Source organism: Centropristis striata, chromosome 13 (genome assembly GCF_030273125.1).
Source record: "Centropristis striata isolate RG_2023a ecotype Rhode Island chromosome 13, C.striata_1.0, whole genome shotgun sequence".
Classification (NCBI taxonomy): domain Eukaryota; kingdom Metazoa; phylum Chordata; class Actinopteri; order Perciformes; family Serranidae; genus Centropristis; species Centropristis striata.
In genome coordinates, this window is record NC_081529.1 from 1,826,189 (window position 1) to 1,838,772 (window position 12,584).

Here is a 12,584-nt window from a genome sequence, read left to right on the forward strand (position 1 = left end):
AAAGGTCAGACATTTTAAACAGATCAGAGACAGTGATGACTTTATTATTATTATATTAACCCATAAGAACCCAGAGCCAGTTATCCTTAAAGGATGTGTTCTAGAAGTGGACCACATAGAAGACATTTCTGATGTTGTAAAAATAAAAAATACTACCCCTAAATCTCAAAAATCTGTGATGTGACATATACGTTACAATGGGTGTTTATGGTATTTATGTTTATGATATTTTTTGTTTTAAAATAGAGAAAAACTAGACACATTTTCTGCTTACAGAGACACAATTTTACCTTTTTATTTTGCATCTCCATAACATATATCAAAAATCAAAATTGTGACTTTAATTTGTTCAGGAAATATGGTCAGAACAAGTTAAATGCAACACAGGACACAACTATTAACGGAATAGAATTGTTAAATTGGTTTAAACTCAGCCTAGTAACAAAAAATAAGCTCTTTAAAATTAGCTACTTTTACACATTTCTGTTTCCAGTCACACAGTATGTGTCACTTAGGGACTTAATGAGTTAAGGTGAAGCATAAAGCTGAATATGGGAGATTCTAGAAGATTTAAAGTGTTTGTTACACGCGTGTCACCATAGGTTCTTATGGGTTAAAAGAGTTTTATTTAAACATTTATTGAAGTAGTGAAAAAGTATGCTGATCACTTGGTAAAGACAGAATAGCTCTTCAGATGGATAGGATAGATTAGGGAAAGGGAAATTAGATAAGAGATGAGTATATATTAACTCTTGAGTTTCTGTTGACGACAACATCTCCACTTGTGATGTGTACAGTTGGAATACACTACCGGTCAAAAGTTTTAGAACACCCCAATTTTTCCAGTTTTTTATTGAAATTCAAGCAGTTCAAGTCAAATGAACAGCTTGAAAGGGTCCAAAGGTAAGTGGTGAACTGCCAGAGGTAAATAAAAAAAGGTAAGCTTAACCAAAACTGAAAAATAATGTACATTTCAGAATTATACAAGTAGGCCTTTTTCAGGGAACAAGAAATGGGTTAACAACTTAACTCTATGGAGTCTTGGGCTATTTTGTCCATTTTTGAATTCTTTTCATGTCTTTGTAAGTCATTTTGTGTCTTCTTTGGTCATTTTGTGTCTTTTTTAAGTCATTTTGTGTCTTTTTGTGTCTTCTTTGGTCATTTTGTGTCTTTTTGTGTCTTCTTTGGTCATTTTGTGTCTTTTTAAAGTCATTTTGTGTCTTTTTTTGTCATTTTGTGTCTTTTTTTGTCATTTTGTGTCTTTTTTTAGTCCTTTAGTCCACCATAAAATGTGATTTTGAATCTTTTTTTTACTTTCAAAACACTATCATGCTCAATAAAGAATTTTAAATGTTGCAAATGTGCATTAATTTCAGAGTACACTGAGACATTAAACTGCATCATTTTCAATTAAATTCTGGAAAAGTTGGTGTGTTCTAAAACTTTTGACCAGTAGTGTATGTCTGCTCACCTGTCATCAGTCTGCTGCAGAAACTCCTTCAGACCCTCAAATTTACACACCTCCAGGTGTGTTTCATACGTGTCCTGATTACCGATGAACGTACAGCTGTCGGGGAATGAATAGGAAAGGCAGATTAGTGGGAGGCAGGAGTGTGTGTTATCACGGAGTATTTCATTAACGGTGTAATGAAACAAAAACAAAAAAAAGTTGTAAAGTAATAACTTGCTACTTTGGCATTTGTCAGAAAAGACACAAAAGTACCCAAAAAATAATCAATTGACCACAAAATGACACAAAATAATTTAAAAAAAAGACACAAATTGACCAAAAAAGACACAAAATTACCAAAAAAAGACACAAAATGACAAAAAAAAACACAAAATGAAAAAAAGACACAAAATGACAAAAAAAAAGACACAAAATGACTAAAAACCCCCACAAAATGACAAAAAAAAAGACACAAAATTACTAAAAACCCCCACAAAATGACAAAAAAAGACATTAAATTACAAAAAAGACTAAAACACACGTTTGAGTGCATTGGACATATGGAAACTGGACTTAATACAATAAACAACTTAAGAACACATTAACAGCATGGGCTTTCTAACAATAAATAATGAATATACAGTAAAATAATTAGTTGGAATGTGTTTTTAAGGACTCACCCATATTTGGAGTGTGGACACTTGATGTGCTCACATGCTTTGAGGTGAGCCTCCAGGTTCATGGTGAGCAGCGGGGGGCAGGAGGGGTTGTTGGGGCAGCGGACCGGCCGGTAGTCACAGCTGGCCTCATGTTCTCTACAGATCAAAGAGGAGGAAACTGTCAGTGTTCTGCTGCTTTCCTGTATTAAATATCACGCTCAAAAACACACATTATGTGAAAGAAAAATGGGAAAGAGAAGGAAGCTTCACGATAACTGAGGAAGACTGGGAGCACATCTGTAAAATCCAGTGGGTCTCAACAGGGTCAAGTATCTGGCGTGAATTTTGTTGGAAAAATATAATGCGTTTTTTTTTCATTACACCAGCTCAAAAAAGATACCGTAGAAATGGAGATGCCTGCTGGAGGCGTGGTATTGAAGGAGCTAATCATTTCCATGTTTTCTGGAACTGTAAAATTATTCAAAGGTATTGGGTTGAAATTCATCATCATTTGCAGAATGTATTCTCAATTGTTTTCCCCTTTTTATTTGAAACTGTGTATCTCGGTAACATATTACTAGACGGCTTTAGCTATGCAGACAAGAAATTGCTTTATATTCTTTTAACAGCAAGCAAAAAGGCCTTTATTACCAGGAGATGGCTCAAACCTGAGCAACCACAAAACGAGGACTGGATCAACATCATACAAGACATCTACACAATGGAAAAAGTGACTTTTCATCTAAAGTTACACATGGACTCATTTTACAAAACCTGGTCAAAATGGACAGAATATGTTAAGCCTACAAGTTCTGATTTTATATAAAACTGTCATTTAACTAACAACGACTGCTGCAAAGAACGATGATAGGAGAAAATGATGACGCTGTGTGATACTGGTACCCCCCACCCCAACTGTTCTTGTTCTTTGTTCTGTATAAAATGTTAAAAAATTCCTCAATAAAAAGTGAATTTCAAAGGAAAGCAGTAGAAACACAATATCCTCCAGCATTAAAACCCTTTCTTTAGTCCTTACTTGCGTGTGGACAGTTTGATGGTGAAGGGGCAGCCCAGTGGGTCCACCTCGTACGCTCCAGGTTTCCCGGCCACTGTGGAGTTGGAGGCTGCAGCTCCTCCTGCTGCTCCTCCTGCAGCGCTGGCTGTGGCCCTGCAGCCGTATTTACAGTGAATGAAGAGCTCTCCGATCTGCTCGGCAACCGCAATGTTGTTAACCACGACCGTTAGCTTCGCCGCGTCCACTGGGCACTTGTCTGTAGGGAGAACAAACATGAATGTTAGATTAGATGTTAGATAGAAACAGGCGGCAACCTTTGATTGACAGGTCACTGACAAGGCGAGCCGTCACCAGGAGAGAAGCAGAACAATGCGTATCCACGGCAACGTGTCAATAAAGTTATATATAACGTTATATAGATAGAAAAGAGGACGTTTAGCGGTTTGGTCTCATAACTTTGACCCTTTCACTGTATTTTCACTTAATGACAGTTTATTTGAACGTTTTGTTCATTAAATGTCTTGTTCAGTGTTTGGTTGGACTAACAGACACTCCAAGGAGTCGCTGCTCAGTTTTCTGAGGTCAGAAAGATACATTTTGTTTTTTTAGAGAGGCTGTAGTCAGTGTCGTCAGATCCCTCGCGCTCCGCCACAGTCCAAATATGGTCTGCTTCCTGTATCGGAAACAAGATGGCGACGCAAGATGGCGACAAGTATAACGCTGAACTCGAGGCTTCCAACGGGCCACAAACCAATGGGTGACGTCACCGTGACTACGTCCATTATTTATTTACAGTCTATGGTTCAAAAGTAAAATATGTGAAGTCTTACCTGATGTCAAGGCACATCGTCTGCAGAAGGTGTGCTGAGGAAGAAGGAAAAACATCTTATCATACAAGTTTTAACACAACTATTCACTGCGCTCCACCTCCTTTGGTAAATAAGTAGGATTTGTCTATTGCGGTTTTATAGACACAACATTTAACTTTATGAAGCTAATTAAGCTAACTGAGGGTACTCTGGAAAGTCATCCTTTTGTTTTAATGCCTTGGAATGATTTTCAACTCACACTGAGGATCTATACGCCCATGACATTTTTTCCAATTTCGTAGCTTGATTGCAAACTTTCCTGCAACCGTTTTTAGCTTTGGTCATTTTAAATAGCATTTTTACTTATTCATTTATCTTGCCTGTTAAGTATTTTTTAAATTTGTATTTCTGTACTGCTTGTAAATGTATTCGTCGTCACTGTAAATGAGGGAAACCTCATTTCTTTTTTAATCCTTGTCAATACAGTATATAGCGACACAAATAGTATTAGCCTATACGTCGTTTTTTTTTTTAGAAAGAAATCTTTTCATTCTGCCTTTAATTGTAAAACCTTTCAAAAACAGGGAGAGCAGACAAAGAAAACAAGGAAGATGGATGGATGAAGGAAAGGCTGGAGCAGACAGAAGTCAACTCACCCCACATGTAGTGATGACGGGGTCCTTGAAGACATTACAGCACAGCTGGCAGCACAGTTTCACAGATGGCTGTTCAGCAAACACCTGGGGCTCCTGCACACACACAAACACACACTCCTTTGGTATTTTGCATGGTTTGTGGTCTGGTTTCAGTTCCTAAACTATCTTCTCGCAGCTTTTTTTTTAGGTGCAAGTATTTGGTAGTGGTGTCAACAATAATCGATTCGGCGATGCATCGCAATGCGGGGCATGCACGATTCAGAATCGATGCGGCAAAGTGCTATAATCGATTTCCTGTCCTCCAGTGGAAAGTTGTGGGGGGCAGGGTGGGAATTTCACACTCTGGCCTTGATGCCCTGTGAAAAAATGTTCAATTTACGGCCAAGGTGGCCTTTGCACCCCTGTCAAAGTTCCAGTAAACACAACGCTAACCCGACCCACTCGCCATCTTTTGAGAGGTGCGCATCAACACATAGCTAATTTGAATATTCTAATGAGCCATGTGTTGATGCTAGCACAGGTAAGCTAGCGGGACAAGCTGTTTTGATATGTTGTGACTGAAGTATGTGGTAGTATTTGACAGAACTTAACATTTACGCTTTTATAGAAAGTACTATTGATAGGTAATTACCATTGTATTTGCCTATTTAAAGTCGACTCGTTAACGTTTCATTTTTGCGTCATGAAAACTAGCGATAGCTAGCTAGGTGGGATAGCGCTAACGTCTTCCCTAGCTCAGGAACAAGGGCTCGATATTTAGCTGATGTAGATTTCTTTTTTTTTGTTATTAAACTTTTTATTTGAAGAAAAACAAAACAGCACATACATGTTGCTCTACATCTTGTAAACATGTCAAGTCTTTTCATCAAAACATACAAAGAAAGAAATGGTTTAAAAAAATAAACAACATAATATAAATAAAATCAAAATCACATCCTTGCAAAAGCATTTAAACTCTATCACGATACTCTTACAAAGACATACTGATGTAAATTTCACCTCAGCAGGTTCCTTTTTTATGGCAGGAGGAGGCATTTCTCTTTCCTTACTCTTAGATGAACTCAGGCAGGAGATTCATTTTGCCATCTTTTCAAAATATAGCCAGTAAAATCTATTGTCATTAGGCCTATCTGACTGCTTGTATTGCCTCATAACTGACGAAAAATGTCCCTTGTTGTGTGCCGTATAATTGTGATGCATCGTAGAATCGAATTGAATCGAATCGTTACCTGGTGAATCGGAATCGAATCGAATTGTGAGGGCAGTGCCAATGCACACCCCTAGTATCTGGAGGCTTCTGTTAGTACTGGGTGACTTACTGTGTCCTCCTCCTCTTCATGCAGTGAGAAAGTGGAGCGCAGAGACATGTTGGACTCGGAGTGGAGAGATCGGACTGAGATGGCTGAGTCTGACCTCCGAGGAGTTCCAATAGGAGGCTGGAGGGGCAGAAAGCAGCGGAGAGAAGAGATCATAGACAATCAGCTCTACACAGCCCTTTTTAACCCAAGGCTCAGGAGCAGCTTCAGGAGGCTTTTTAATAAATGTTGATGTCTTTGAGCTTTTGAATCCATTAGCCAGACTTCAAATGTAAAAGGATGTGTGTGTGTGTGTGTGTGTGTTAGTGTGTACCATTCCATCGTCGTCATCCCGGGGAGAGTAGGTCAGAGTGCTGGAGGAGGAGGGAGTTCTTCTGTGCTGCTTGTAGTTGCTGGTCGCTTCTGCTCAAAACATACCAGGACAAATTCTCAAAAATAATGCCAGAATAATGGACTTCTTTAGTGACTATTAAGACAAAAAGAGAAGCAGTAATCTGCACTCGCTATACTAAATAGTGGCCGGTAACAGTGTTCCCCACGTCATTCTTTTTATTGATGTTGTGTTTTTACTGAAGTGTTGTTGTTTTATCTCACTTCATGTAATTGTTGTGTGTTTTGCATGAATTTTTATAGCCGTGTCGAAAGACAAATTTCTGCTCTGTTGAACAGACAATAAAGATATATTCTATTCTATATTATATTATATTATATTCTAATGCAGAAAAACAGAGAGTATGTATAGTGGGGAATATTCTCACCTTTAGCTCCAGCAGCCACGGCTGAGAAGGTAGGGCCAAATGAAGCCTCCATCCTGCTCTGCTGTGGAGAAAAAGAAGGGTTGGAAGGATATATATACTGGCAGAGAGACAGTATGGAGGTAAAATTTAGAGTTATTTAACCCTCTGAGTCCTAAAACCCATAAGCGGGTATGAAAACATGTTTTCTTCAGAAACATCACCAAAATTTTACCATTTATCAAAGCTAGAAACTGTATAGAGAAATTATCAGCAGATTTTCACATGTCTAACAGTCCTCATTTGAAGCATGAGAAACGCTTCCATCAAGAAAAATAACAAAATCGAAGCTTAAAATAGGGATATATCATTAAAATGTATGAATTGTGTAGGTTGTTTACACTATTTTTTTTATTTATTTATTTATTTTTACAATTTCTGGCATTATAAATATGTTATACTGACACAAGGGACATTTTGAGTCCTCCATACTTCTAGCCATGATGGTGTTGTTTACATTGAATTGCAGGTAACACTGTACCCCACGTCCTTCTTTTTATTGATGTTGTGTTTTTACTGAAGTGTTGTTGTTTTATCTCACTTCATGTAATTGTTGTGTGTTTTGCATGAATTTTTATAGCCGTGTCGAAAGACAAATTTCTGCTCAGTTGAACAGACAATAAAGATATATTCTATTCTATTCTATTCTATTCTATTCCATTCTATATTGCAGTACAAACTGAGGCCACAGTTAGTAAAACATAAACAGGAGCAAAAAACGCCCTGAATGTGCTTAAGAGTTCAGAGGGTTAAAGAAAGAGTAATTAAAACAGAAAAAAACATCACACAACATGAGTATAATCTGGGTATTTTAATGAAACTTCTTTCCATGTCACATTAATGTCTCTCACCCTGTTCCTGGAGTCTGCTGGGTGGTGGGGGGCTGCTGTGGATGGCTGTTGCGGCGACTGCTTTTCCTCTGAACTATCGGTTGTAGCAAGGCGTCTTACCACTGATCATAACCCAAAGCACACACACAAATGCACAGTTAGCAGTTAGCTGGACTGCTAGGCCTGGGAAGAGAGAAGGAGGACAAGGGAGGGTGCAGAGAAAAATAGGGGACATTAGTGAAGGAGAGTGGGCAAAGTATAGAAAATAATAATAGGTCTGGTCATTTCTGAGCCTGACTGAAATCAAAATACATTATGCTAGCCATAAGTTGGCTTTATGTTTTAACAGAAACAGAGAAAAAACACACACCCACACTTGGCTCAAGGAATGCTAGTGACTGCCAGTGGCTACAGAACAGCTTAAAGCTACTTAAGAGGAAAAGCACAGCAGTAAGATACAGTAAGTGCATCATGCAATGTGTACAGTGAGTTGCTGTTGTTGAATAGATGTTTGACCTACTTTACTTGCTTCAGGCTCAACAACACAATAAAATACAACGTTTCCACTTCAGCTGCAACAGCAAGGAAGTTTTAATGGTTTAGTTTCTTGCACTGGATTGTTTTTTTTTTTTATAGTTTGTAGAAGTGCTCATAAATGAGAGTCATATCCAGTCTGCAATGGCTGCATACCAAGGTTATTATAGTTAACGAAAACTAACGAAATAATGAAAACTAGAATTGAAAAAACATTTTCGTTAACTGAAATAAAAATAAAAATGAGAGTTTTTTAAAAAACTATAACTAACTGAAACTGTATTGTGTGGTTAGAAAACTAACTAAAACTAACTAAAATTATAGTGAAAATGTCCTTAGCTTTAGTCTTTGTCAACTTTTTTTCATATTTTTGGTTGATATCAAACCTATTTCATTTATCTGGTTTTATGACTTAATAAACTTATTGGGGCTGAGATTTATTGTGACCTTATTGAATCTTGCACCGAAACAAATACCTCATTACAAAAAACTAAAACTAACACTAAAACTAATAAAAACTAAACTAAAACTAAGCATTTTCAAAAAAAATGTAACTAATTAAAACTAGCAAACTCACTCTAAAAACTAACTAAAACTAATTGAATATGAAAACAAAAACTCACAACGAAATTAAAACTAAAACTAATGAAAAATCCAAAACTATTATAACCTTGCTGCATACAGGAAGTTCAAGGTTCAACTGGTGAATCAGTAATTTTCAGTTTAGAAACCAATATGTTCATTAACTGGACAATATACATATTAATCAAATATCAATGTTGTGATTAGACTAGATGTCGTCTTGTCCAGTATTATGTCAATGATTATTTTATTATCAATTCATATCTGTGTTCAGAAAGCTGCATTCATTGGTTTTACAACCCCAGTTCCAAAAAAATTGGGATGCTGTTTAAAACATAAATACAACAGATTGTGATCTTTTGCTAACCCTTTTTTAAATGTATTTGATTGAAAACTTGACAAAGTCAGTATATTTAATGTTCAAACCGATAAAGTAGAGGGGATTTCCAAAAACAATTTGAAATGCAGACTTGTCAGACCACAGCACACTTTAGTCAGTCCATCTCATGTAGTAATATCTTTTAATGATGCCCCTTTCCCACTCAATCACAAAACTATCATCAGTTACAACTCAATCTGTTTTTATCTAGCATTACACAGCTTTCCCAGTCTTTTGTTGGCCCCTTCCCAACTTTTTTTAAATGGTTTGTTGGCATTAAATTCAGAATAAGCCTAAATTTAAAATCCAGGAAGGTGATAAGGTAAAACACAAAACAAAATTGTCATTTTATAGTTTCCAATTGAATATACGTCTGAAAGGATTATCACTTTCTGTTTTATTTATGTTTTGCACAGCGTGCCTACTTTACTGTAGTCTGTATCACTGTCATATCTGTGTTCTAAACTTTGCAGAAAAAAAGAACTGAAAGTAGTGTGCAAGTGTCATAACATTGCTTTAAGTATGTTTTTTTGTTGTTGTTTTTTGCTAAACTTGGCAGATTCCTACAGTAACTAAAAGGTAATACATAGAAACATATGTGGCATTCCTTATATGCTGTCATAGGGACAAATACAAAAAATCTTTCCTGCCACATGCCATCACACTGTACAATAACAAATAATAACCTGGTTCATTACATACTGTCTATGCACTTTATGTGTTTTTTATGCACACTGTTCATTGCACCTTATTTGTTTCATAGCACCAACATTTTTATACTGTATATTCATATTTATTCTGCACTGGAATTCTATTCTACTCCTTCTTTAGACACTTTATATTTTATTGTATTTTTATTGTATGTTTATATTTTATTGCTTGAAGTATGCCTAGGTTGTTCTTTTTACTTAATTGTGTTGTTATTGTCTCTGTGTGTAATGCTGCTGCTACACTGTAATTTCCCAGCTTGGGATAAATAAAGTATATCTATCTATCTATCTATCTATATACAAAACTGATCCAAACAAAACTCAATGCAAAACTCAAAACTTGCAGAAGTTAGTGGCCTTCTATTTGATTTGTACATTGCACAAATGTATTTACTTATGCACTACACCAGTATGTACTAATTCTTTTAGCTCCCTTATTGAAGTTTGTAGGTGATAAATCCTCATGAGACATAAAAACACAGCTGAGGCTGCAGAAACAGCAAACAGCTGTCTGACTAAAGGGAAGGCAGCACTGACCCAGAGTCTTATCAACAATTTCATAGCGGAAAATGTAAAAAAAAAAAAAAGTGACCAGCATCTGCAAACTCTCAAACACACGGGGGAAGGTTGAGGCAGAGAGGGAGGGAGCAACACCGAGACAAAGGGAAGAGGGAGAAGTGACAGCCAAAAACCAGTGACCCGGACAACCAGATACTGATGTAAACGGAAAGGTATGCGAACTGTCAGCTCATATGGTAATAGGTTGCAGAATCTGCCAATGAAACTATCCAGGACCTCTAATCCGCTCCAACCAGCGTCACTGTCTCTTTTCACAAGCCAGGAGATTCCCGTAAAGTCCGTGGCCTAGAGCAGGGATTCCCAAAGTGTGGTGCGTGGACCCCTGGGGGTGCGCGAGCTGCTGCTAGGGGGTGCGCGAGATGAAAATGATAATGATAATGACACAATTACATTTTTTTCCCCCCACACAATAAAGACTTGTTATTAATTAATTAATTAATTAATAAATACAGGCTATTCAATTTTGTGTCATTTTTTGTTCATTTTTGCATCTATTTTGGTCATTTTTGCATCTATTTTTTGGTTGTTTGGTAATTTTTACATGCATTTGTGGTCAATTTGTGTCTATTTTGATAATTTTGCGTCATCTTTGGTCATTTTTGCATCTATTTTTGCTTGTTTTTGGACTTATGATGAAGCGTAGAAGAAGTTATCTTCTTGTTCTTGTATCATTTTTCCAGCCTGTGTTATGATGACTGGGTTGTGTTCACTCCACGCCCATTTAAATTTGCTGCAATTTTTGTTCAACGCAGCTCAAAATATTATAACATTTTCCCAACTGATCTGCTTTCTGCCTCTGATCCTGAGCCTGTCATCATCCTCCACCTTTAATATGGCTATAAAAACTCTTATTGCATTTTGGTTTTTTTTGAAGGTGTGGGGGATTGGGGATGCGTCAACCCAGTTGGGACATAGAAGGGGGAGCACTGGCCTAGAGGTTAGGAATCGGGCTTGTAACTGGAGAGTCGCTGGTTCGAATCCCGGTACTGACAGGTCTAGGATAGGACTGAAGTGCCCTTGAGCAAGGCACCTAACCCCCCCCCCCCTCCACAGCTCCCCGGGTGCAGTAATGTGCTGCCCACTGCTCCTTGCATGGTGTGTTCACTTGTGTGTAAAAAAAAAAAGGATGGGTTAAATGCAGAGGTTGAATTTCCCCATTGTGGGATTAATAAAGTACTCATCTTCTTCTTCTTCTTCTAAAGAGGAGCCTCGACACACACAAGGGGGGCGGAACACACACACACACACATATACACACACACACGGGGGGCGGAACACACACACACACACACACACACACACACTCACACTCACTCTCTCACACACACACACACACTCTCACACACTCACACACACACACACACACACACAACGTACCAAAGTTGAACACTGACAGCTAGCTAGCTAGCTAAACGTCCCAACACTTATGCTATAAGTCCAGTAAAGAGTATAACAGTTTAACTATAAACCACAGCCCATTCTGCTCTTTCCCACCAGCGGTCATGTCGTCAACGACCGTTAAAAACTGCGATAATTAGCTAAAGCTAAAGTGGCTCATTTTGCTAGCTTAAGTTAGCTAGCTAATGTTACATTTCCTATTAGCACGCGCCGCTACTAACGGTAACCCTGCCAACCACTAACGGCAATCCTGTGTTATTTTATAGCAAACAGGGCAATTATTTAACAAAATGGCGGAGTTTTTAGTTTTGTAGACTTACCATTATACTGTAACAGCGCAGCTCCAAGTCTGCAGACGAATTCCTAAATCTTCCTCTCTCTCTCTCTGCCTCACATTCACTTCTCGAATGCCGCAGTGCATTCTGGGACATGGAGTAGAAGTCGTACTGCGCTGCCGCCCGTTGACTATCGTTCTCTCCGCTTGGCAGACTACACCTCCCAGAATGCACTTCGCGGCGCTGCCATTGGACTCGGTTCTGCCAGTAAATACGGCAAACCAACAGCAAAGCGGACTATTCCCAAATATATCCACATCTGCTCCGGTTCTGCGCCGTTATTGGTTCGTGCAGAGACCGAGCCATCATGCGACAGACACCATCACGTTTTATGGTGAAAGCACGTGCACGGTGGTGTGATGTGGAGCGATTCTGACCAACATCCGAGAAGAAAAATGCATGGTTTATTAAGATATCGTTACAATGCAAAAAAAGAGAAAAGACCATCCATAAGTATGTTTTAATATAGGTGCATTATGATTAGTTTTTAGTAAGGTTACAGTGTTGACATAATGCGTATTACATGTCGTCACACTGT

At 38.0% G+C, this 12,584-nt stretch overlaps 1 protein-coding gene across 2 annotated transcripts in view; it reads right to left on the reverse strand.

The window, feature by feature from the left end:
• The window catches only part of traf7 (TNF receptor-associated factor 7), a 30,940-nt gene extending 18,842 nt beyond the window's left edge, over positions 1-12,098 (reverse strand). Inside the window, exons 1-10 of one of the 2 annotated variants that reach the window (XM_059348524.1) lie at positions 12,032-12,098; positions 7,551-7,712; positions 6,664-6,721; positions 6,219-6,307; positions 5,909-6,025; positions 4,590-4,682; positions 3,955-3,988; positions 3,146-3,380; positions 2,131-2,265; positions 1,472-1,567 (exon numbers count right to left, since the gene is read on the reverse strand). In XM_059348524.1, the coding sequence (XP_059204507.1) occupies positions 1,472-1,567; positions 2,131-2,265; positions 3,146-3,380; positions 3,955-3,988; positions 4,590-4,682; positions 5,909-6,025; positions 6,219-6,307; positions 6,664-6,715 (851 nt within the window). In that variant the 5' untranslated portion in view covers positions 6,716-6,721; positions 7,551-7,712; positions 12,032-12,098. Of the gene's footprint in view, positions 1-1,471; positions 1,568-2,130; positions 2,266-3,145; positions 3,381-3,954; positions 3,989-4,589; positions 4,683-5,908; positions 6,026-6,218; positions 6,308-6,663; positions 6,725-7,550; positions 7,713-12,031 lie in introns of both variants that reach the window. The other variant, XM_059348525.1, reaches the window with a different exon arrangement.
• Positions 12,099-12,584: the final 486 nt, after the last annotated feature.